This window comes from Verticillium nonalfalfae, assembly GCF_003724135.2.
Source record: "Verticillium nonalfalfae strain VnAa140/NRRL 66861 chromosome Unknown scaffold_27, whole genome shotgun sequence".
Lineage (NCBI taxonomy): Eukaryota > Fungi > Ascomycota > Sordariomycetes > Glomerellales > Plectosphaerellaceae > Verticillium > Verticillium nonalfalfae.
In genome coordinates, this window is record NW_021167252.1 from 200,065 (window position 1) to 223,162 (window position 23,098).

Genomic DNA, 23,098 nt, shown 5'->3' on the forward strand with positions numbered 1-23,098 from the left:
CCCTCAGATGGATGGCGCGGAAGGCATTTCGGCCCCGACGAAGACAGCCAAGAAATTCAGCGCCCAGCCAGAGACCCATCTCGAATACATTTGTCGAGCCCTCGATCCAGCAACACCCGTGTGTGCCGTATGCCTTGGCAACTATATCGTTTCTCTCGCCGCATGGGGCGAAGAACGTGGCTATCCAAAAGCTTCCTCTTCTCGTGAGAAAGGGACAGCACTTCGTGTCGTGGCGTCAGGTCTCGTCCGGTGCTCATCTGCCCTGCCCCGGCTCGATGACTATTTCGACAACACCGTTCCCGAACGAGACCGCCACACCTCAGGCCACTTTGCTGCTTTGTTCGGCTCGACCACATTGGATGGAAATTGAGGGGGTGGAGAGGTCTCATGGACGAGGTATTGCCTTGTACCCCCAACACATGGCGGACAGACGCAGGACCGTACGGCAAGAAATCCACCCCCCCCAGCTTTGTCCCCTCCCCTACAATACCCTGGCCTGGCCTGGCTCCTCCACCTCCGCTTCGAACAACCATCAAGACCCCAGGCGGCTGACCGGGGGTGCTCCTCCTGCGGTGTGGTGCGTCCGCCGACACCAGCGCCGGCCACCACCAAGTGGCCGCCCAGACGGCCGCCTGTTCCTCGCCGACGGACTCGAGAATTTGGCACACTGACAGGGCCCAGGTCCCTTAGCGCCTCTCGTGGCCGTTCCCCATGCCATCCATCAGCAATTCCCCATCTCACCCACCCACCCCCTGGTCCTTGTCCTCGTTCCCCTCCAAAAGTTCCCAAGTCCCCACCACTCCGCTCGCGAGAACCGCACGAGAGAGGACCTCCGACCAGGGCTAACGGCGACTCGCAACCAGGCAACCTAGCGGGACCCTGGCCGTCTAATAGCAACCAGGCGGCCCTACCAGTACACTTAGAGACTAGAGACTGGGGCAACAAGCCGAGGAGCAAGATGTGAAGGTGACTAGACGGAGCTCTCTCCTTCACTTCTCCTTCAAGAAGACTGCCCTCCCCGTCACGCGCCTCCGCATCGTTTCTAACCGACGACTTGTCTTTCCATTCTCGTTTGGTGCCCACACCTCAAAAGACTGATCCCCCACCACCACCCAAAAAGCCTGAGATCACTCTTCAGATTCTTTCACGACCGTAGGATGCTGCCTCGATAACAGCAATCCGCGTCTCACTCAGTCACCTGGCGTTGTCGCTCGCAACTGGTGCACCGCCTGCCGCCCTTGCCACTGTTTGCAGTGTGCTGAGCCCAACTGACTCCTGGTGTATTCGCCACATTGTGTTGCTCTCGTCGCAGAGCACGCGCCATCGTTGCCCACTACGTCGGCTCCCAAGCGCATTCGCCTGATCCAGGAAATGTCCCCGTCCTCGACGGGCGACTCTCCCCCATCTGCTTCGGGGGCAGTAGTGCGACCCTATCCCATGGCAAGCAGAGATAGCTTCCACATCGAAGTACCTTCGCCCTCATTGACGGCTGTAAACGGCACTCATCCGCTCAAGTCACCCTCGTCGCTCAAAAATCATCGCACGCCCAGCTTTAGCCGGGATGGTCTGATCAGTGCCGTGCAAAAGGCCAGAAACATGTCTCAATCATCCGACCAGCGTATCAACGGCTTCAGTGATATGAACAAAACACCCAGTGACGAGGGGTCGAACCCACTGAAGCGCCGCAACACCGACGCCGGAGTTGACTATCCGCGAAGGAGGGCTACCATCGCTGTATGTGTGACGCTCCTGACTGAGCTGCCACGAGCTTTTTTTCGCTGACCATATTTCCAGTGCGAGGTGTGTCGATCCCGCAAGTCTCGCTGCGATGGCACCAAGCCCAAGTGCAAGCTCTGCACCGAGCTCGGCGCTGAGTGTATCTACCGAGAACCCGGCATCAAGCTGGATGCAGGCGACAAGCTCATTCTTGAACGCCTTAACCGCATCGAGAGCCTTCTTCAGATGAACATGGTCGCTGGCGGGCCTTCCGGCGGCGGCATCCAGATTAGCCACGAGTCACCATCTATGAGCAACGGCTCCGGACTGAATGGCGAAAACCTAGTTGGGGTTGCCGGGACCACCAACTTTACTTCCATCATCCCCAGCGGAGGTCTGGGCACCTGGCATAACCCGCCCAACATCTCCACGATGCCCAAGATTCACACGAACGCGGCTTTACACCTACTGCAGTGGCCTTTAATTCGCGACCTTGTATCACGACCGTACGATCCGCAAATCCTGCTACAGCTTGAGATGGCGCGAGAGCCGCTGCACTCGCTGACGAAGACGCCCTGTGTCGACCTGTCCAACACCACAGCATACATCGAAGCCTATTTTGACCACGTGAACGTATGGTACGCTTGCGTTAACCCTTACACCTGGAGGAGCCACTACCGGACGGCGCTATCCAACGGCTTCCGCGAGGGCGCCGAGAGCTGCATCGTTCTTCTTGTACTGGCTCTGGGACAGGCCAGCTTGCGAGGAAGCATCTCACGCATCATGCCTGGAGAAGACCCCCCTGGACTGCAATACTTCACCGCTGCATGGGCTCTTCTCCCGGGCATGATGACTTCAAATAACGTTCTCGCAGCACAGTGCCACTTGCTGGCTTCTGCGTACTTATTCTACCTAGTCCGCCCCTTGGAGGCCTGGAACCTGCTTTGTACTACCAGCACGAAGCTGCAGCTTCTTCTCATGTCACCGAACAGGGTACCGCCCAACCAGCGGGAGTTGACCGAGCGCATTTACTGGAATTCTCTCCTCTTCGAGAGCGATCTGCTGGCAGAGTTGGATCTCCCGCACTCTGGGGTGGTCCAGTTTGAAGAGAACGTCGGACTTCCCGGTGGCTTTGAGGGAGAAGAACAGGAAGCGATTGGACGGGATGATCTTTGGTACTTCCTTGCGGAGATCGCCTTGCGGCGACTCCTGAATCGTGTCAGCCAGCTGATCTACTCCAAGGACTCGATGGCCTCTACGACAAGTCTCGAGCCTGTGGTGGCGGAACTCGACTTCCAGCTGACGCAATGGTACGAAAGCCTACCGATTCCACTGCAATTCCCTTTTACCCGCGCCGCACTTCAGGACCCTGTCCAGACTGTGTTGCGCCTCAGATTCTTTGCTTGCCGGACAATCATTTACAGGCCCTACATCTTGGCTGTCCTGGACAATGAGCAGGCTATCTTGGACCCGGCAGTACGAGACAGTTGCCACAAGTGCTTGGAGGCTTCTGTGCGCCAACTGGAACACATCTCTGCACAGTAAGTCATGATTGATCATCATTTTGCCACACCCTCAAGACTAATACGTTTGCCTCAGCCATGCAGGCCACATGCCATATTTGTGGCAAGGTGCACTCTCGATTGTATCCCAGGCACTGCTCGTCATGGGCGCCACCATGTCACCCTCGTTGGGTAGCATCCTTCTGACGCTATGCGGTAGCCGTGAGGCTATCGACCAGATCATCAATGACGTCGTTATGGAGGTCGAACGTTATTCAAACCTGGCGCCGAGTCTGAGCTTGGCGGCTGAGATCATTAAAGAAGCCGAAGTGAGGAGGCGAGCATTCCTCAGCGGGTGATAGAAACAGCCCCGGAAAGACCCGCTCGATACGACGTGCAGGCCCCTCTTGACGACTGCGAGAACCACCTCACCTATCGAAATCATGCGTCCGAAGGGACCGCGGGCACTTCATTTACGAAAACCCCCATGCAGTCCGTCGAGCGTATCTCCGTTCGGCGGGAATACTCCCTCAATACGTTTCTTACAGAGCCAGAGGCATCGCGTGTCCTGCCCTCTGCACCCCTTAAAGCGCGCAGCACAACATTGGCATCTACAACACCTGGCACAAGTACCGCACAACTGCAAGGTCATCCTTGACAGTGTGACGAAATTCACGACGTCACAAAGAAGAAGATGTCATCCCACAATGCCTCGAACAATCCGTAGTCGGTCGAATCGAGAGGCAGGGCAGGCTGCACTCACTGCATCTCTGCGGGAAAGCTGGCGGGAACGTTCCCACGATCCGAGCCTTGTCAGCCCACGCACGGCCATCATCTGGGGTGCAGGCGCCGGGGTTGCACTGACCACTGTGTGTATGGACACCAGTCGGCCATTGCCTGCGCCAGAACGCGTTGTGGTTGGCGGGTATTACCTGAACTAGGGCGGCGTCCGGACCGACATGCCGCATCCCACCGCGCCTGACCCAATCAGTCACAAGCCTACGACAACCTCCTCGCGATAGCTGCGCCGCTGGACACTCGAATGCAGACCACCCCTCTTCTCGATCCTGAACATGTCAATCCATCGAATTCCGAAAAGAAATCGGGCTTGGTTGCGGGCAGCACTGGGAATTGTGGCATCCTTTCTACGCCTGCACCAGCAAACTCCGCTACATGGCATGTATGCGAGCCGCGCATGTTGCTACCTCCTGCGTCATCACCGAGGCCTCTCGCAAATCGGCGCATCGTCAATCTGCTTCGGGGATGTAATTGTTCTGATGCAACTTGTGTGGCAATTTGAGAGCAGCGCTATTACGAGCGATTTACTGAAGTGTGCCGCGCGAGCCCGTGGTACCTGACGAGACATATACCCCTGACGACATGACATATCCCTGGAGTTCCGGTCCCCAAGGCTGCAAGGAAGGAATCAGCGAGTCAACATGGGATTTTGCCAACGGCTGGTGGCGAGGCTGGCTGCAGGCCAATGGTCGTCTCGATTGGCAACGCTACGTGTGGTTTCTCTACTTCTTGTACAATATTTTACGCTGTAATGATCGACATTGGAAATTGCAACACGTTCCGTGAAGTGGCAACAGCCCACCGTGTTTCCTTTCTCTGGAGTTCATGCGCTGAGTATTCCTCAAGGTGACCGACCTGTTTTCTTGGACACCAATCCCCCCCCCTCAGCAAGTGAGCGAAGACTGGCGCCCGGCGCCACTTTTGGGTCATCCTCATTTCCCGCAGTGTGACCTGGGAGGGTTCCACCGCTGCCATCACACGCGGGAACATGCACGATTTGCGAGGCGGAGTGCACGGGCGGGAAAATCGGCTGAGCGCCGAGGTGACCTCACGCTGCGACAAGCAGCCGACTCTGTTGCCTCTCTTTCGTTACCTTGTCGGTCTCTCCTCATCGTATGTTTCCGAAGCGGACCCGGTTTCTGGTATAGTGGTCGGGTTGTGACTGTAAAATGTCTCTCCTCGGTCGAAAGGCACTTTTCTGACCGTGCGACTGGACGGTTGACTTGAATCGAGCTCTCAATCCCGACGACCACTTACTTGCGACCTGAAGAAGAAGGTCGAGCAGGGGGAAGGGGGGGGGGGGGGGGGGCATGGGGTGGAAGTTTGCTGGCTGGCACGGAGGAAATTTGGAGTAGCTCTGGGGATTGGCGGGACTCTGGAACGCCTACGGGTTGCGGGGTAAAACGCTCTTGTAAGGCGGAGGGACATGGCTTCATTTTGAGGGGGGATGTTCAGGGTCGGAGCCATTCTGGGCCATAGCTTCCGCTGGCTAGGGTCTTTCGTCGGGATCTCTCACGCTCAGGGGGGGGGGGGGGGGGGTTACTCTTCTGAAGACCTAAATGCCGCTCATCAGAAATGGAGGTCCGTCATTTCAGACGAGGAGGAGCCGATTGATCCAATCTCATGCAATGTCAACCAATGTCAACCTTGAGGTGGTTTTGGAGCTGAAAGATGAAGGAAAGGGGACGGCCGGGCATCGAGGATTGGCGGTCTTCCGCTTGCCTTGCGGCACCGGGACGTATTGGCTGCCATCCATGCCCGTCAGCCTGACCTCCCCCTACCTAGAGGTACCTGACGCAGTGGTACGCGAACCGGGCTTGCGTTCGCCCGGCACTTGCGGCGATGTTTGGTCAGGCAGACATACCAAACACAGCTACAACCTGGAAGGCATACTGGGAGAAGCAGAAGCGAAATGCAATCCAACTTCGCGAATGCGGGCGGCTGCTTCGCTTGCCTCGATGAGCCCCCCTCATTCTCTGCATCGCCAATAATGGATCCTTTTTTTGGCCTTGGAGGGGGGGTTCAGTGGTCATCCTCGAAACGAAATGTGGAGGGGGTTCACTTTTGGTGTGATCCGAAGGAAGCGCCGCAATGGGGGGCCAAGTACAGTGCGATTCGGCGCAGTCCCATGAAAGGGGGGGGGGGGGGGTTGCTTGTGTGTGAGTGATCTCAAGGCTTCTCCCTGATGGGCTCAAGAAGACTGGCTGAGAAGGGAACAATGACGGGCGTGATGATGTGAGACGGGGAAGTCTCTTGTTGGAGAGCTTGCTGCCAGGCCACACCAGCGCAGCCTATTCAGCAACGACTCGATGCAGGTGACTGTACTAGATTGACTGTGAATAGTAAGCGACAGCAAGCATTTCTCACCAAATCAAACCTTATTCGTCTCCCAGGAATCCCAGGGCTGCGGTTTCGTGGCGAGTTCTCATGGCCGATTCGATCTTTACTGCGTCCGATGACGAGGGCCCGCGTGACGGGGCTGGCGATCATGGTGTAGCAAGACGCGTCAACAAGCATGCGGTATTGAAGCTTCATTAAAGCCCAGCGGGGGGTCATTTGGAACCACTCGATCGGAAGTCCCGAAATGTACAGTCCTGAACAGGTAGAGAGTGGGACGTGCTTCAGTGTCGCTTGCGGATGGAAGCCATTCAGGGTCTTCGCCAAAGGACCCCTGGCGAGGCAAGGAAGGATCAGCAACCGGGCAACTCCACGCAGCCTGACGGTGTGGCTTGTGGCTGATGACGATCTTTGGCGCCGTCCCTTAGTGAGAGTGAAGAATGGCTGAGGCTGGGGATCTTGGGATGCTTTGTTGGTAAGGACGTGTGTAGCTTCGGGTATTGGGTCGGACAACGGATGGAGGAGTACCGTCCCGCTCAATCCGGGGAGCAGGCTCCTAGTTGCTCGTTGTATCCTTTTAATGCCCGAATTCGGCCTCAGCACTTCGAACGATCGACATCCAAGTGGCAGAAAACATATGTCGACAATTAAATTGAAAGACATAGCGAACTGTACATCTAGATGCCTTTGCGTTGCCCATGTTCCACAGACATACCGTCCCTCAAACAAGTACTGATCTAGTACCTGCTTCCATATGGATCAAAGCTCTCTAGGTAGGCGGTGATCATTTTATGTACTGAGGCCAAATCTGGGCACTTATGGGATGACATGAATCGACTCCCACAGAGATCAGGGGATCACGGGAATCAGATGTCTGCTTTCTGGATACCGTTAATAGATCGGCGGTGGCTTCAATAGATGGGACTCTCGCCAGCGCCTCTGAGATTACGGTTGTGAGCGAGCTTCGATTTGTTCCGAGCAGGAAACTGTTAGAAAAGACAGAGTTTCAAGGTGGACTTTAAAACTACCCATAGTCGTTTCGCCGTATAGCTCCCGACCTCATCCCCGAGGGGTCAAGGTTCTCCTTGATGTAGTTTTTCTTCGGAATTAATGCATACCTATCCATCTTCGTCCATCAGATGGGCGGCTCAGTGCAACGTGGGATTGGGACATAGACAACTGCTTCTCATGTTGGTTCGCATGACACTATTGATCAAAAAGTCGAAATCCACAGTATCATATCTTGGTATCCAAATCATCAACGCCTCCAGGGCGGCAGACGGGAGAGATATCAGCCAGGCCAGTTTCATGGCCCACGTTGCTTCGAGCCTGAAGCATCCGGTTATTTTCTCTCGCGTAATAGCCACAATCATCATCGAATGGCTACGTTTCTTGTGGCTATCTACCTGGAATCTTGACGCACAGAGTCAGACTGTTAAACCTGGTGCAGTAGCCCGTGGCTCGAAGGAAGTGACAAACCGGCAAATCCCAGGGCCCCCACCACAGGCTGGAGGCTTCCATTGCCACAACGAACAATCAATCGCTTGATGGTCCGAAAACCTATTGATAGTTCCGTTCCCATCTCTCTTCGGAAATACCGACGACCCCTTTCAAGCTTCACCTTCACGTGGGTATGGCATCGGTGCATTCTCAATGGCTGTCAGGTGAGCAAGGCGTTCAGCCAGGTACCTACCTAACGACGGCAAGCACGGACACACCCCGCACTATATCTTGGTGGCAAGGGTGGTACCTTGTGGCTAGAGAAGTGAGCCCCACGTGAGCTTCCCCCCCCTCCAGAGCTGAGAATCACGACTCAGCCTCCTCGTTTTTGAGCAGTGCACGTAACCTGGAGCCTGGCTGCAGATGTCAAGCCCTCGAAGGCCCAAGTTCCAACCTCGCATTCAAGGCGAGCGGCGGCCTCTTGGGGGCGAAATACCTAAGACTCATTCCCGCCATCTCATTCATCCACCCACTTGCCTTGTCATACCCATGCTTGTTTCCAGCTGAACGCCTCTTCGGCTCTCATGATTCGCCAAGTTGCACGAAACGCCCCATCAGAGACACAATCCCGCGTGCTGAGGGCCAATAGGTTGGCCGAAGCCTCCTCGTTGGACAAGCTGGAGCAGCACCCTTCCCCTCTATCAGATCTCTATTGCACAGGGCCACTGGCCTCCGCACCTGTCACGCCTATCACGTCCTCCTCGTGATCCCACAAACGGACTCTGCCTCTCGCCGCCCGCACTCGGTCATCCAGGCGGGAGGAGACGAGAGAAGAAAACAGAGAGACGGGCAGAGACAAGACATACCGTCAGACAGTCGAGGGGAGAGTTACGAAGGACAACACAAATCGTAGGTGATCCCTAGGCCCCCTTGACTCCCAACTCCCAACTCCTATTTGGTGACTGATGCCCGATTGCTTGCACCTTTGGCTGCTTGCCTCGTCTCTCTTGCATGCTGCATGCTGCCATAGCATCTACTGACGATACAAATCCCAGGGCGTACGATATCGGCCTGTCACCCCGCCCTGTATTGCGTCCCAGTCATGCAGCTTGTCCTTGACGCCCAATCACCGAACCACATGCATTGCCGCCCGCCAGTCACGACTCTCCAGCTGTTCGATTCTCCTCAGAGTGCCGCATCTCTTGGACGACCAAGATTCGTTCGCCGTTTCTGCGCTCGAGGCATCTCGCATGCTAATGGCCTACTATCATTATGGCGAGGAGTCGGACAGAAGGCCTGGTCGAAGCCGACACGCGCACCCGACACCCCACGTCGATTGGCTCGAAACCGGCGAGACGGTGCATGATTCGCTGCCTCGCCGAACGAGGAGAGGCCATATCATACAATATGCAGATGAACCGCCTTCGTCCATGCGACGGAGTCAAACCACCTGGAGCGAGAGGAGCTCGCCTGCGCAAGTCGCGACGATGCCGCTTCGCACGAGAGCCGCCACCGTTACCACAATGACCATGCCTGTTGGCAGAGGCGTAGACCATCACCGCCATCAACCTCACCATCACCGTGCTTCGAGACATTACGAAGACGAGGACGAGGAGGATGAAGTCGAGGACGAGGACGAGGACGGGGACGAGTCGCCTGCGGGCAGTCGGCGCGACCTCAGACGCGGCATGAGCCCACGTTCCGTTCGTCACTACAGGTCAACCCCGGAGTCGAGAAAAGACTCTCGGCCTTCCCAACCCGACTCTGACGGGGAGTCTGATACTACCGTGTCGACGGAAGACATAAGGCACCAAGACTTAGAGAAACATGGGCAGCTTCAAAGACGCGCCCGGCACCCTGAACCAGACGACTATCTCGACCACCGTGAAGAGGATCGGCGCTGGAGACGCCGGCAGCGACGTGGTACTGTTGTTTACGATGCCCAAGACGAAGATCCGACCCCCCACCAATCTGCAATAGATCACAAGTCTCCCATCCGCCATCTGTCCCGGCACTCATCCCGGCGATCGACAGACTTGGTTGAGTCTGGTAGCTCCGTCCGACGAGGTTACCACAGTCGTAGCCAGAGCCTCCTCGAGGCCCCTACCCCGCCTCGTTCTTCTGTCAGGTGTGTTTTGCGTTGATACTGATGCTATTGGCCGCGCTAATCAACCAGCAGCCGGCCACGTAGGAGACGCCATTCTCAGGTCATCTACACAGAGATTGTACCACCCACATTGCGCCGGGCGCACACAGCGTCTGAAACGCATGTCACATCGCACAGCACGACGTCCTCCAACCGGCGGCATTCCGTTCTCGGTGCCTTCCTCGGGCCTGGCATGCAGGGGCAAGGGTCAGACAGACGAGTCAAGCAGTAAGCATCGGCACGGTCCGGAGCAGGCTACGGTAGCAGGACTGACCATGTGCAGGGTGCAGTGTCTCGCTTGTATGGACGAGCTCCCAGCAGACAAAATTGCGAAGCTCAAGTGTGGCCATCGTATGTGCAGCTCGTGCCTGAAAAGGAAATTCAAGATGTCCATCAAGGACCCCGTGGAGATGCCGCCGAAATGCTGTGCTGAGCTTATCCCTCTCAAGCATGTCGAGAGGCTGTTGCCGACCGATTTCAAGAAGACGTGGAACAGAAAATTCGTTGAGTTCTCGACACGAAATCGCGTCTACTGCCCGGCGAAACGATGCGGAGAGTGGATCAAGCCAGCAAATATTCACCGTGAGGACGGCCGCAAGTGTGGCAAATGCAGTCGGTGCAAGCTCAAGGTGTGCTGCGCCTGCAATGGCAAATGGCATGGGTCTCGGGAATGCCCAAGGGATGAGGAGACCACAATATTCCTCCAGCAAGCCAAGGACGCAGGGTGGCAGCGATGCCATAGGTGTAAGGCCATAGTCGAGTTGAAGGAGGGATGCAACCACATGACCTGGTGAGTTCCTCGACGGCATTCGATGCAAACGTAGTACTGACTGGAAGCACAGTCGCTGCGGAGCCGAATTTTGCATGATTTGCGGACTGAAGTGGAAATCGTGTGACTGTCCCTGGTTCAATCACGACACGCCGGAGGACGATCGTCTCGAGGATATGCATATTCCCATGTCACTGGGCAGGGACAGGCTTGGGCGGGCAGACGGCAGCCCTCCTGGTCGAGGGACAATTCGCCCTGTGCCCGACCTGACGGCGCCCATGTCGATGAGACCTCGAGTTCCAGATGCCTACGAGGGTCCGCCGCACGATCCCCTCATGAGAAGGCTCCAAGAGAGGCAGGAGAGCAATCTCGCGCGGCGTTTGCACGTTCGTGACGACGATGGCGGTGACATGTCTGCGCACCACAGGGGTGATGATCATCGGAGAAGGCCGCATCTGGTCCCCATCCCAGTCCCGACGCCGCCAGCGGCACCTCCCGTGGGATTCGAAAGACCGGGTGTCGCTGGAGAGTATGTATCGGGCGTCAACAGAGCCCGAGGAGTTCGACAGGACTCGGTGGAACGACGTCTCGCAGATCGTCTATCGGAGTTTCGGACGAGTCCTGGGTCGAGGCCTGGCATGATGATGCCGCCGCCGCCACCAATGCCGGCCAGCGCCGGGCTGCCAATGTCTATGCTCGCCACGCCTGCGGCTCCGACCGCGCGCATGTTGGCCATGGAGGAGGACATGATGTACAACAGTCGCAGTAGGGGAGGCTGGCCCCCAGGATCAGACATTGGCATGATGATGTCGGGCGGCATAGGAGGAGGCTACGCCCCACCGCCCCCAGCGCCCATGCTGCCGCCGCAAGTGCCAGAGGTACATGGCTCGCGGGGGCGAAAGCGTGGGGGGGAGCCCAAGTCGTCGATGATGGCTGGGCTGACCGGTGCGGGACGAGGCATGAACCGCGTGGACGAGTGGCGAAGCCATGTCGAGCCGGGCGTGCCGGGAGACGACAGATCGCTACCCTGATGTAGAGATCACGGAGGCATGGATTTTTACGACAGCACATTTTCCTGACGGACTTTGGACGACAGCGCTTGACGACAGTTCTTAACGGCAGGCATAACTGATGAACAGCATGATACGTAACAGCGCAAAGGATGACCACCTTTTTTCTTCTTTTTTTTTTCCCCCTCGATTCGTTTCTCTACTCGCGTCTGATTTTCTTGCTTTTCTGTTTCGGGGTTTCTCGCTGGTGAGGGTACTGCCATGTTCCTCCCAGGCGGTGTTTTCTGTGTAACTATATGCGAGCCACATGGCAACCGAGGCGGAGCGATGGTGTTGTTTACTTAATCACTGGGCAATTTGGAGTCGGTCTAGCGCGCAGGAATGAAGCGCTCTCTGTTCCTTGAAATGCATTCAACTAGACGTCCCATGTGTGAGCCTGGCTCATGCAGGGTCCCCCATCTGTCCATTTGGAGGGAGAAGGGATCTCTCGTTGCATGGGCGAGTGACCCGATGCTACGGTGGGCATTTGAGGCTGAGCAAGAAACCCGCAACTGTAGACACCCGAACCTCCGGGTATGCTTCGCACAGAGAGTATCGATCCACGTGTGATAGGTCGGCCGGGCATACGCCTTGATACGATGACAAGGTGCCGAGAGATCCGAGGCCTCAAGGAGCAGCTTTGGAATGGGGCGTTTGGTGTGCCCGTTGTCAGAAGAGATTCTGTTGATCGTAGGGCGCCTACCAACCTGGTACGAAAGGTAGGCCAGCCAGCTGGGCTCGTGCCCCCTCTACAGAGAATGAGATCTGGGGGATGGATGGCGAACTCGATGCCTAGAAAGGGCATTTATGCATGGCAACCTGTCGTGACGGGAGGGAGAGAGGTCTTGGGGCAAGCAAAGCTGCAGCGATGTTCCATTGGCGTTCCAGGGAGGTGGGCCAGCTCCAGCGTGCTAGTCAACGGGCTGTACAGGGGACCGAGGCTTGATTCCAGGGCTTTTCCTGGGCAGCTGGCGGTTGTGCCTGCTCATTGCCTGCCTGCCTTCCTGCCTGCCTAGTGGAGGGCTCCCTCCAAGGCAGGTGATGAGTGACGTGTGGAAGGAGGCCCCGGGAGGGAGGGAGGGGCAACTGGTCGCATTGCATCATGGCGCCGCACCATGACCCTCTGGCCTGCGTTAGCCCAGTGCAGAACGACCGAAACCCTCCTTCTGGTTTCGCGAAACCGAATCAGCCAACACTCTCTGCTCTGGCACTTTGTCCGTTATGGCAACCACGCACGCGTTAGCACCAACTGACATATCCTGACCGTCTCAGCATTTTTACCGTCTGGCATTCCTGTGTTCGACCATTTTGTCCAGCTTGTGCTGACTCTACTTCCCCTCCGAGAACCCCGACGTACGACGATTCTCTTGACCGACATGGTGCGATCCGCGAATACCGACACATCCTCCTCCAACGACCACATCCTCGACCGCCACCTCAGCCTGGCCTAACGAGCCTGAGCAACCCGCCCTCCACTCTCACGTTCTCCACTGTTTCGACCATCACCAACTCCGACTACTCTGCGCCAAGTTTGCCATGCTGCTCCTCCATCAGGTCGGCAGCGTCAAGCTCGGCGAGGTTGTCCGCTACACTGTCACATACACCCCTTCTCAGGATCGTATTCTTCCCTCACCGGAGAAGCTCCACGTTCGCATTCGCAACACGTCTGCCATCGCGCTTCGTGCCGCTTTCGTCCATGGGCCCTACAACCTTTGCGTCGCCGCCTACCCTGCTGCCTTCAACCCCAACGTCAAGTTCCAGAACCCCCGCCGCTATGGCGTGCCCGAATTTGAACCCATGGTCAAGGCTGGCGGCTCCTGGCAGTGCGAGTTGGTCGTCCCCGAACATATCCGCCAGAGCGCCGGCACCGGCTCGCATGGCCACTTTGGTGCCGGTCCCGATCACGAGGCCGAGAGCGCGTCTTGGATCATCGAGGTCTCCTCCCAGGTCATCTTTTCCACCTCCGCCTCCGTAGGCTACGAAGTTGTCCTCGCCCGCGACGAGAAGTCCCTGAACCTGAACTCCCTGCCCGTCATCGGCGGCCAGGCCAAGGCACCCCAGCCCGGTAAAGTCAGCGACCTCGTGCATCACGATCACACCAAGAACAGCCACCGCAGCGGCCCCCCCAAGGGCGTCTTCTCCAGGGCTATAACGCTCAAGGTCGAAGACACGGCTACACTCTGGAACACCCCGAGGCTACCGGGTTGGGATAATGGCTCCAAAATCCTCGAGCGCGGCAAGATGCGGGCCCCGAAGGAAGAGGCTGCCGCAGCGGCCGCCGCCGCCAGCAACACCACCACCGCAAATCAGAAGAATACTGCGTCGCGAGTTGCTACCCCCGAATCACCGCACAGCCCATCCTCGAGCGCGAAGCTTCATGAGAAGCCTAAGAAGGTGCACCTTGTGGTGCTCACCCACGGACTGCATAGCAACCTCGGCGCCGACCTGCTGTATCTGAAAGAGAGCATCGACGCCACGGTACGACAGGCCAAAGTCGACGCCAAGGCGAGGCGTGCGAAAGACAGGGAAGCTCGCAGGGCCAAGGCGGCCGCAGCCAAAAGCGGTTCCGCCGAAAACGAGGGCCAGGGTTCCGATGCGCCGGAGACTTGCGCCGGTACAGAACACGACGACGAAGCTGAGGAAGATGAGGAAGACGAAGAGGTCATCGTCCGCGGATTCTCCGGCAATGCGACTCGTACTGAGAGGGGCATCAAGTTCTTGGGAAAGAGACTGGCTAGATACATCCTCTCGACCTGCTATCCTGATCAGCCCTTCCTGCCATCTTTCAAGGGGGCCGCCGAAGTAGCTGCCAACAACATCAAGCCAGATCATGAGGGCAAGACGGCACATAAGCACAGCTCGATTCACAAGGAAGAGATCCCACTCGCAGCACGGCCTTTTAAGATCACCAGCATCAGCTTCATCGGGCACTCCCTCGGTGGCCTCATCCAGACATATGCCGTAGCATACGTTCAGAAGCACTCGCCCCAATTCTTCGACCTCATCAAGCCCATCAACTTTGTCACGCTCGCCACGCCCTTCCTGGGTCTCAGCAACGAAAACCCTCTGTACGTCAAGTTCGCACTCGACTTTGGCCTCGTCGGCAGAACAGGACAAGACCTAGGCCTCACTTGGCGGGCGCCGACCATCGCAAGGAGCGGTTGGGGTGCCATTGTCAGCAATCTCGGCGAGAGCGCGCACAAAAAGGTCATAGGAGAGAGCCGTCCCGAGTCGAAGCCATTGCTGCGCATCCTACCTACAGGCCCCGCCCACACGGCGCTGAAGAAGTTCCGCAACCGGACTGTCTATTCCAATGTGGTCAACGATGGCATCGTACCTCTGAGAACAAGCTGCCTGTTGTTCCTCGACTGGCAAGGTCTAGGACGTGTTGAGAAGGCGCGGCGCGACGCAGGTCTGGTTGAGACGTTGGTGGGCGCCGGCTGGGCTGAGCTTACCGGGGCCAACGTGGGCAGCACGCGCCGCGAGGCGCGGCAGCTGCCTCCTGAAGACAACGACGAGGGATCTGGGACGGCCACCCCCACCGCACCACAGAATGCGGCTGAGGTTCCCCAGCCTGGTCAGAATGCCATCGTCGAAGATGACAACGCTAGCTTGCGATCAGTACCGACGCCTTACCAGGACGATGCCGAGACCACGGCGCCCAAATCTTCCGAATCGTCTAACAATGGCAGTGGTCCCTTTGCTGGCTTCTTCAACTTCTTTAAGAATCATGACCCACCGGCACCGACATCGCCAACGCTCTCTCCAAAACAGAACAAGATTTACAGGCGGAGCCAGACAATCAAGTTTGATGATTCCTCCACAACGTCTCAGTCGTCTGGGGCGTCCAAGGTGACGTCCGGGCAGGAGTTTGAGAACGACACAGATGGGATGAACGCCCCGCCCCGGACCACTTTCTTCGAGTCGGCTCACGACCTTATCAACCCCACGCTGCCATCCACAGAATTTGTGGTCGACCCCTCCAAACGACCTCGCGCCATCTTTCACGACCGCGTTTACCACCCTTCCGATATCCCGCCACCCCCTCTCAAGAAAAAGAATTCGTCGGGTTCTCTCGTCATCCGTAGGCGCAACACGGGCCACTCGACCGCAAGCACCGACACAAAAGACCACGCCCCTTCGGTCGCCTCGTCGCTAGGATCCTCCCCGCGCACTCCCAGCCAAGGCGTAGGCCGCGAGGATTCGCTTCAGTCTACCAAGGACTATGATGACACGACCAACACGAACCCCAATAAAGATGAAGACCAAGAGATCGATGGATCGCAGATGCGTGTTGAAGAGAAGATCGCCCGGGCCTACCACCGCGGCATGGCCTGGCGCAAGGTTCTCGTCAAGCTCGAGCCCGATGCTCATAACAACATTATTGTGCGGCGCATGTTCGCTAATGCCTTTGGGTGGCCCGTTGTCAAGCACCTAGTCGACGCGCACTTTAGCGACTCGGCAACGGTGCGCATGCGTGTTGATGAGGAGGGCGGCGAGGAGCGTGCCTTTGACATGGGACAACCCCCAGACCAATACGGCGGCGAGGTCAAGCGGAGCAATGGAAACGACGGCGCTGGCGGCACAAGCACTCACGAAAAGCCACCGCACGAAGAGACGAGCGCTCAGCGAACAGCGCGGAAAGAACAAGAAGGGTGAGAGGGGGAGAACCTGGCACGCGAGGCTGAAGATAAGGTCACCGCATTGCCTCGCAAGCCGGAGGCTTCGTCGCCTGTCGCATCCACTGCAGAGGAGGCGTATGCTCCAAAGCAGCGAGTGTCCCGAGCCGACTCGATGACGTGGAGCGACGGCGACTGGGCCGATACAGATGGTGATAGCGATGTGGGAACCGAGGCCGGCGGCCGCAGCCCGCGGCCCATGACGCCCGACGGAAAGGGGAAGGATGTGCACGGCAGCTGGAATTGGACGGAGAAGATTGTTGGCAAGGGACCTGCAACCCGCTCGGTCTCAGGGCAGCAGCAGCAGCAGCACCTTCAGCCTTCTGCGCAGCCGCCACCGCTGCATATTCCAGCAGGGGGGAAGCCGGTTGAGGAGATGACGCCGCAGGAGGTGAAGCCACAGGAGGGGAAGCCACAGGAGGGGAAGCCACAGGAGGTGAAGTCGCAAGAGACGAGGTCAGAAGAGGCGAGGTCGCAAGAGTGATCACTTCTTTGGAGTTCGAGCTTCCGCTTCTTCAAGCAATAGCATGGCGTGGGGAGGGGATTTTTAAATACGGGCATTAGAGGGCTTCAGTCTTTACGGTACATAGTGAGGCTATGAGGCACGAGTTTGATGATAATTACACGATTCGACATGCACGTTTTCTGCACTCAGGGTGAGGATGAGATCGATTGCCGTGTTTCGTAGTAAAGGCAACCAACGTCCCAGGTCGCCTTGACATATCGAACCAGACCGAAGAGTCACGGACACACAAAAGCAGTGTGGCAGACACACGGCGGCGGCAACACGTCTGTCGACTGCTCATCAACGCGCAAACGTGTTGTGCGAGTAAAGCACTAGGGAGAAGCAGGGAAGGTCAGGGGGGAGGCAAAGAGACACACCAACGGGCTCCGACCAACCATCACGGCGGTTCATCGAAGGGGGTCATTCATCATGAACTGAGTCTCATTCCAAAACTACCAAGTCCCAAATGCCGAAGAGAGTCGTCGTCCTTCATCGTGTCGTGACGGCACACGTTCGTCACGGCCGCGCCCGTCGCGCGGGATCCGTTTTGTGGTACTCATACAACTCCACACCTTTGCTGCTTTTCCTCGTGCACTCGCTCGATGCATGCGTATTCTTCGTCTTCTTCCCTGTTTCTAGCTCATCTTTGTCGCTTGCCGTGGTCGTTGTTCGTCGTCGTCGTCGCCGCCGAAACCACTCGCTGTCACTGCCACCACTGCTACCACGCCAACCACGCCAACCACGCCAACCACTACCGCAGCCTCGTTGGCTTCTCCCGATTACGTCGCCTTCTTGGCAAACTCGACCCTCAGGATCAAGTGCTTGAAACCGAAACCGTCCATCTTGGCACAAGCCTTGACGGCGTCGGACCTGTCGACGAAGCTGATGAAGGCGAAACCCTTGGCCATACCCGTCTCCCGGTCCTTGGCCAGGAAGACGCGCGTGACGCGGCCGAAGCGCTCGAACATGTCGCGCAGCTCCTGCTCCTCGGCCATTTCGGAAACCTGAATCAAAGGGGATCTCGTCAGCGGATGCAACGTTTAAGAAAAAGAAAAAAGAATTGGACACGGCCGCAGCGACGGAAGCTCGCGCTCCATTCCGTGGCACTGTGAAGAAGATGATCATCGTAGTACTCACGTTCGTGACGCGCAGCGTGGCCAGGTCGTCGCGCTCGCCAAACTTGCCGCCCATCCTCTCGCCAGCGCCGGCAGCACCACCGGGCCCGCCACGCAGCGCGGGCGGGACGTAGCTCCCCTTCTTGACACCGCCAGCTCCACCGGCAGCGGCACCACCGACATCATCGGGCATGCCGGCGGCGACGTCGGCAGCGGCCGAGTCGCCGACGGGGGCCATGGTGTCCTTGTACGGACAGCGGGCAGTGAAATGCTCTCCGTTACAGATACGGCACTTGACCTGCTTGTCCTTGAGCTTGTCCTTCATGGCCTGGGCGTTGGGGTCCTTGGCTTCCTCCTTGGCGTCCTTGCGCCAGTTGGTGCTGGGGCGGAAGATGATGTTCTCGCCCACCGTCGTCGTGTCAAAGGCCGGGCCGGCGGGGTCCTTGGCGCTGAGGCCAAACTTGGACCAGCCCTTGCGCTCGGCGACGCGGGGGTTGACCTTTTCCGTGTGCGTCGTGTAGCGGATGCGGCGCGTTGTCTTGACCTTTTGGTTCTGTTCGTTCAGGCGGAACGTGATGATCGTCTTGGTGCCGTCCTTGTTGGTGATGGTCTGCGTGGGCGGGAGCTCGGTCGAGACCTCGTCGACATCCTCATCGTCGGCCCAGTCGTGCCTGTAGGAGAGGGGTTCCAGACGTTAGTCAAAGGGTCTTCTTTCTCCTTTCATTCGTTCTTCATTTCCTCCCCCTAACTTCACTTCCTTTCCTTCCTTTGATGCATTTCCCCCCCTCTCGCGAGCCATCGTGGCGATGAGGCGGGGAGGAGGGGAGGCAGAGGGGAGAGTGGCTCACTTCTTCGCTGGGGTCGCCATGTTGGGTGGTCTTATCTTCTCGCTGGTGCGGTGGATGTTTTTGGTCGGCTGGATTCGGTATGCCTGGCGTGTAAAGGGCTTTCTCGAGGGAAACGCGCGATCGTCGCAAAGGGTCGTCGTTCCTAGGCGGGCAGGCAGGCTCGTTGAAGATGGCAAGTCTCGGTGGGGTCTTGCCAACGTCGAATTTTGACCTCGATTCAATTTCGTGGTGCGCCCCCGGAAGCTGGGTGGGGCATTTCACACTAGCCCCTGACAGGCTAGCATCGGACTGGCTGTCCCACGCACCAGCCTCACTACGAGCACCTTCTATCAGTGCCGGTCATGTGCTTTGTAAGTACCTACCTCCTCATCACTCCATGAATCTGGCATCACACGCTTCAATCCAGGCGAAATACCACCACCAGCAGGCAGGCACACTTAACCGTGTTCATCCGTTGTATTGGGCCAGGGTATCTGGCTTCCTCAAGCCGCGCCAATCAACCAAAGTGATATACAAGAAGCAGTTCGTACAGCCATCATCGTCTCTATGTCCTCGGCCCCTCCTTCACCTGCCCCCAATTGTACAATCGCCGCATCAGAAGCTCGCTCCTTTCATTCCTCTCTCCCCTTCCACAATGCTACCTTGGCCGCCCAATGCTGTTCTAGATTTCGATCCCAAAGCCAAGACCCTGCCGTTTCGTTTTGTTTTCAAACGCCGTCGAGGGAGCTTGCCGCCTCCCGAGTGACTCAAATGAAATTGTAGGTGCCGCAAGGCAGGTAGGTAGTTGACAAAAGAAAATTTCGGTACATGTGTGCATGAACATACACTTCTACACATGTATGTGTCTGTGTGTGCATCTATTTGCGTGTGGTGGCGGTGCTCCTCATGAAGCAACACGCACCTTCTGAGGGATGGGTGGCAGCGCACAGGTCGGCGGCGGCGCTGGGATCGGAGGCAGAGCCCGCGTTGGGGGAGGCGCAGGCGGAGGGCCTTCAGCAAGCTGCGGCAGGCTTCGTCGGCCTGGCAGAGCTTTCGAATAGCCTCCAGTGTCGGATCCCGCGCGTCTCCTGCCAGGGACTGGGGCAGGCTGCGTCGGCATCGGTCGGGAGGACCAAAGTGCGACACGCGATGGTGCACCAGGGGCAAACGAATCAACCTTGATTTTCAGGTCCGACATGTGGCCGATGGAGTAGCGTGCTGGGCGTTCGTAGGAGGATCGATCTGGGGCCTCCAGGTAAACGCTTGCCGTTCTCCTGCTCCGCTGCTGGGGGGTGGACAGTAGATGAGCATGATCCTTCCCCGACACTTCAGACAACGCCTCCAAAGATTTAGCAACCTCGGAGATCCGCGGGACTGGAGGTGGCGGCGATGACTTGGTCATGTGTGCAACGCTTGAGGCTGCTGAGTCCCCGGAGCTGCGGAGCGAGTGCATGCTCGCATATTTTCTGGGGCTGACACGAGCAGGTGCTGTCGTTTCTGTGTTTTCCGAATTAAAGCTGGCTCTGCGGGTTTGGAACGTCGGCGATTTCAACCGTCCACTGCTAGAGCCACTCGACTTGGTTGACGCGTAACTTGGAGACTGGGGGCCTTCCTTGGCGCTTCTCCCACCAAAAACACCAGTCGCCTCGACGTCGTCCTGCACTGGTGATGGGTGATCAGTGACTATCGACAGCGGCCTTGCCATGGACAGTGCCGTCGGTGGAGCTCTTCGTTGTGGCCGCATAAAAGTCTCGCGAGGTCTTGTTGTCTCGCCAGCATGCGCAATCGAGTCGACTGAAGCCGACTTGACGAGCGAGTAGCGTTTACAGATTGGGACACTGAAGTTCGGAGTGGGTGCTGGCTTAGGCGCTTCGGGAGCTACCCCCGAGTATTGTGCATCACCACTTGGATGGACAACGCCAAAGTTCATAGTCTGCATCGACTGCCTCCGATCCATGATCGCTGCGGCATTCGGCCGGGGTCTCAACTGCAGAGGCATATCCTGCCAAGATGGCTCTTCCGGTGAGTTGAAGGCGTCCCGTGTCGGAGAGCAAGCTGGCGAAGAGTTGGAAGACGTGACGATGGTTCGTTGGCCGGAGGAGATGTACGATAGGCGGTTGGCGCTGTCTCGCAGACTATCGAGTTGACGCCCTTCATTGGACGTCACACTGTTGGTTGTCGATACGTCGTCGATCGAGGGATCCATAATGGCGTCGGACTCTGCGATAACCGTGGAGCTGTCCACGTCACTGCGACTCTTGTTCGCATGCCACGAGAATTCTGGTGGCACAACGCGCGAGAAGCGTGATGGGTCTCTGACGACGAGCGTCCGTTGGCTTGACTGCGATTTGAGCTGTACAAAGCTCCCGTCCATCCTCGGACGGCCCGTCTCTGTCGTATTTTTCTTTCCGCCGAGGGCCTCAATTTCCCTTCGCAGAATTGCGATCCAGGACTCCATGTCTTCGGCACCCTCAAAAACCATGAGGTAATTGGATGCGCTACGCTTCTCCGTCACCCGGAAAGGCAGCCTTGAAAAGAGAGACCGAGAATCAGTCGATGTCATGCCATCAGCATCCATGGCAGAGGACACCTGAAGCACCCAGTGGCGGCCGGGCAGGGCGTCACTGACAAAAGCCGCCGAGTCTTTGCTGAGTTGAAGCATCTTTTCTGGCAGGCGATCGAAGTGGCCTTCTCCGGAGTACTGAAGAAGATAACCCGACGTGCACAAGACGTAGATTTTGGTGGTCCATTCCTGCTTGCTCGCAGATCCAGAGGGTTCTCGTCGGTGCTTCTTTGCCTTCTCACCGGTTGGGTCGTCATCGGGTGACAACTGCGTTAGATCCTCACGAATAGTGAGGCTGCCTTTCCGTTCATTGTGTCGGAGAATGGTGTCTGCCGAAAGGATAGGGGCAGGCAGATGAGCATATTTGATCGCCTGCGGGTACGCCTGGAAGAGAGGTGGAGGGTCCCAAGTCGCAAGATGGCCTCGAGGCGATTTATAGGGCGCTGGTTGCGTCTTTGGTTTGGCGGCCGATGCCGGCGCCCTCTGCTTATTCGCTATGTCGTGGTTGACTGGCGGGTGAGTGGCAACCAAGGGGGAGATGGGGTGTGACTCGAGGATGGGCGTGATCTCGGATCGCGGCGATTGCTTGTAAGAAGGCCAGTTGCCGAATTCCGCCAACGAGTTGCGGATACCGCCAGAGCGGTTCAGCTCCCTCTGAAGTGGTGCCTCGTCCACGTCCTTGGGCGTTTTTGACCTGCCAAAGATGTTCCTCAGATTGAGCCTCGACTCGCGCCTCTGCATCTTGTCAGTGATGGGCCTGTCTGCCGTCCTGTCTGCGCGCAGTGGAATGCGTTTCTCATCGCTGGCGACGAGTTGAAGAGCAGGAGGTCTGGCCCTTCGATGGTGCGAGGTTTGCTGCTGTAAAGTCTCGAACGGAGCGAGACTGGGACCCGCGCTCGTGGGCGAGATCTGATCCGTGTCGGCCATGATCGGGTCTCAACACACTAAGGGCCCTGTCAGAAGCCTAGGGGGGCGGCCTGAGACTCCGGGCTGGTGGGCGAGCCGCGGTGGTGGGCTACTTTGGTGCGAAAGGGCGAGATTGGTCTAAGACAACGGATGACTCGGCCAGACATGGGCTGAGCATGACTTGCAAGTGAACCAGAAGAGATTTGGTCGCGATGTTGGCAAGCAGGCACAAAGTCTATAGTTGGTGATAGGCAGTTGCGAGGTGGACCAAGCTCTCACGCCCTGGTCTTTCGGTGGTTAGCGGTAACCGGGGGCGGGTTGTCGTGTGTGATGGACAGCACCAAAGGAGCGTGTGTCGGAGGGGTGCGAGTGTGATGGCGATGTCGATCACAGGAGGAGGTTGGCATGCATCGCAAATCCCGGGCGTCAGCGTCAGCCAGGTTTCGCGGAGTGATCGAGTGAGGAGGAGAGAGACGTGAGCACCCAAGAAGCCGGCAGCGGTTACAAGAATGGGGGAAGGGAAGCGGGAGTTGGCCCTGTGGCATGACGCGGAAAAGAGGGCATCAATGGATATATGGGAGGTGGATGCGGCGCAGGTAGACAGGCCGAATCCACGTCCGAGAGCCCACCTCAGGGACGAGAGAGTAATAACCGGCACTGACAAAGGCGCGCTGAAAGACTGGCTGACTGAGTTGAGAAAAATCGCCAGACAGCCGACGTGTGTGATCCGATCATCGACAGGGCGA

The 23,098-nt window shown here is 57.6% G+C and overlaps 4 protein-coding genes across 4 annotated transcripts; 2 read left to right on the top strand and 2 right to left on the bottom strand.

The window, feature by feature from the left end:
• Positions 1 to 1,437: 1,437 nt before the first annotated feature.
• D7B24_004725 (uncharacterized protein) lies at positions 1,438 to 3,577 on the top strand (the record flags this gene model as incomplete). Its single annotated transcript, XM_028638891.1, has 3 exons — positions 1,438 to 1,734; positions 1,795 to 3,257; positions 3,316 to 3,577. The coding sequence occupies 3 exons, from the start codon at positions 1,438 to 1,440 to the stop codon at positions 3,575 to 3,577; spliced, it is 2,022 nt and encodes a 673-aa protein (XP_028496614.1).
• Positions 3,578 to 9,049: 5,472 nt separating this feature from the next.
• D7B24_004726 (uncharacterized protein) lies at positions 9,050 to 16,920 on the top strand (the record flags this gene model as incomplete). The annotated part of the gene is made up of 7 exons (XM_028638892.1): positions 9,050 to 9,921; positions 9,973 to 10,167; positions 10,316 to 10,729; positions 10,782 to 11,586; positions 12,276 to 12,291; positions 13,199 to 16,412; positions 16,563 to 16,920. 7 exons carry the CDS (start codon positions 9,050 to 9,052, stop codon positions 16,918 to 16,920), a joined length of 5,874 nt encoding a protein of 1,957 aa, XP_028496615.1.
• An 800-nt stretch (positions 16,921 to 17,720) lies between these two features.
• Positions 17,721 to 18,924, bottom strand: TIF35 (translation initiation factor eIF3 subunit g; the record flags this gene model as incomplete). Its single annotated transcript, XM_028638893.1, has 3 exons — positions 17,721 to 17,945; positions 18,079 to 18,727; positions 18,905 to 18,924. 3 exons carry the CDS (start codon positions 18,922 to 18,924, stop codon positions 17,721 to 17,723), a joined length of 894 nt encoding a protein of 297 aa, XP_028496616.1.
• An 863-nt stretch (positions 18,925 to 19,787) lies between these two features.
• Positions 19,788 to 22,373, bottom strand: D7B24_004728 (uncharacterized protein; the record flags this gene model as incomplete). The annotated part of the gene is made up of 1 exon (XM_028638894.1): positions 19,788 to 22,373. The coding sequence occupies one exon, from the start codon at positions 22,371 to 22,373 to the stop codon at positions 19,788 to 19,790; it is 2,586 nt and encodes an 861-aa protein (XP_028496617.1).
• Positions 22,374 to 23,098: the final 725 nt, after the last annotated feature.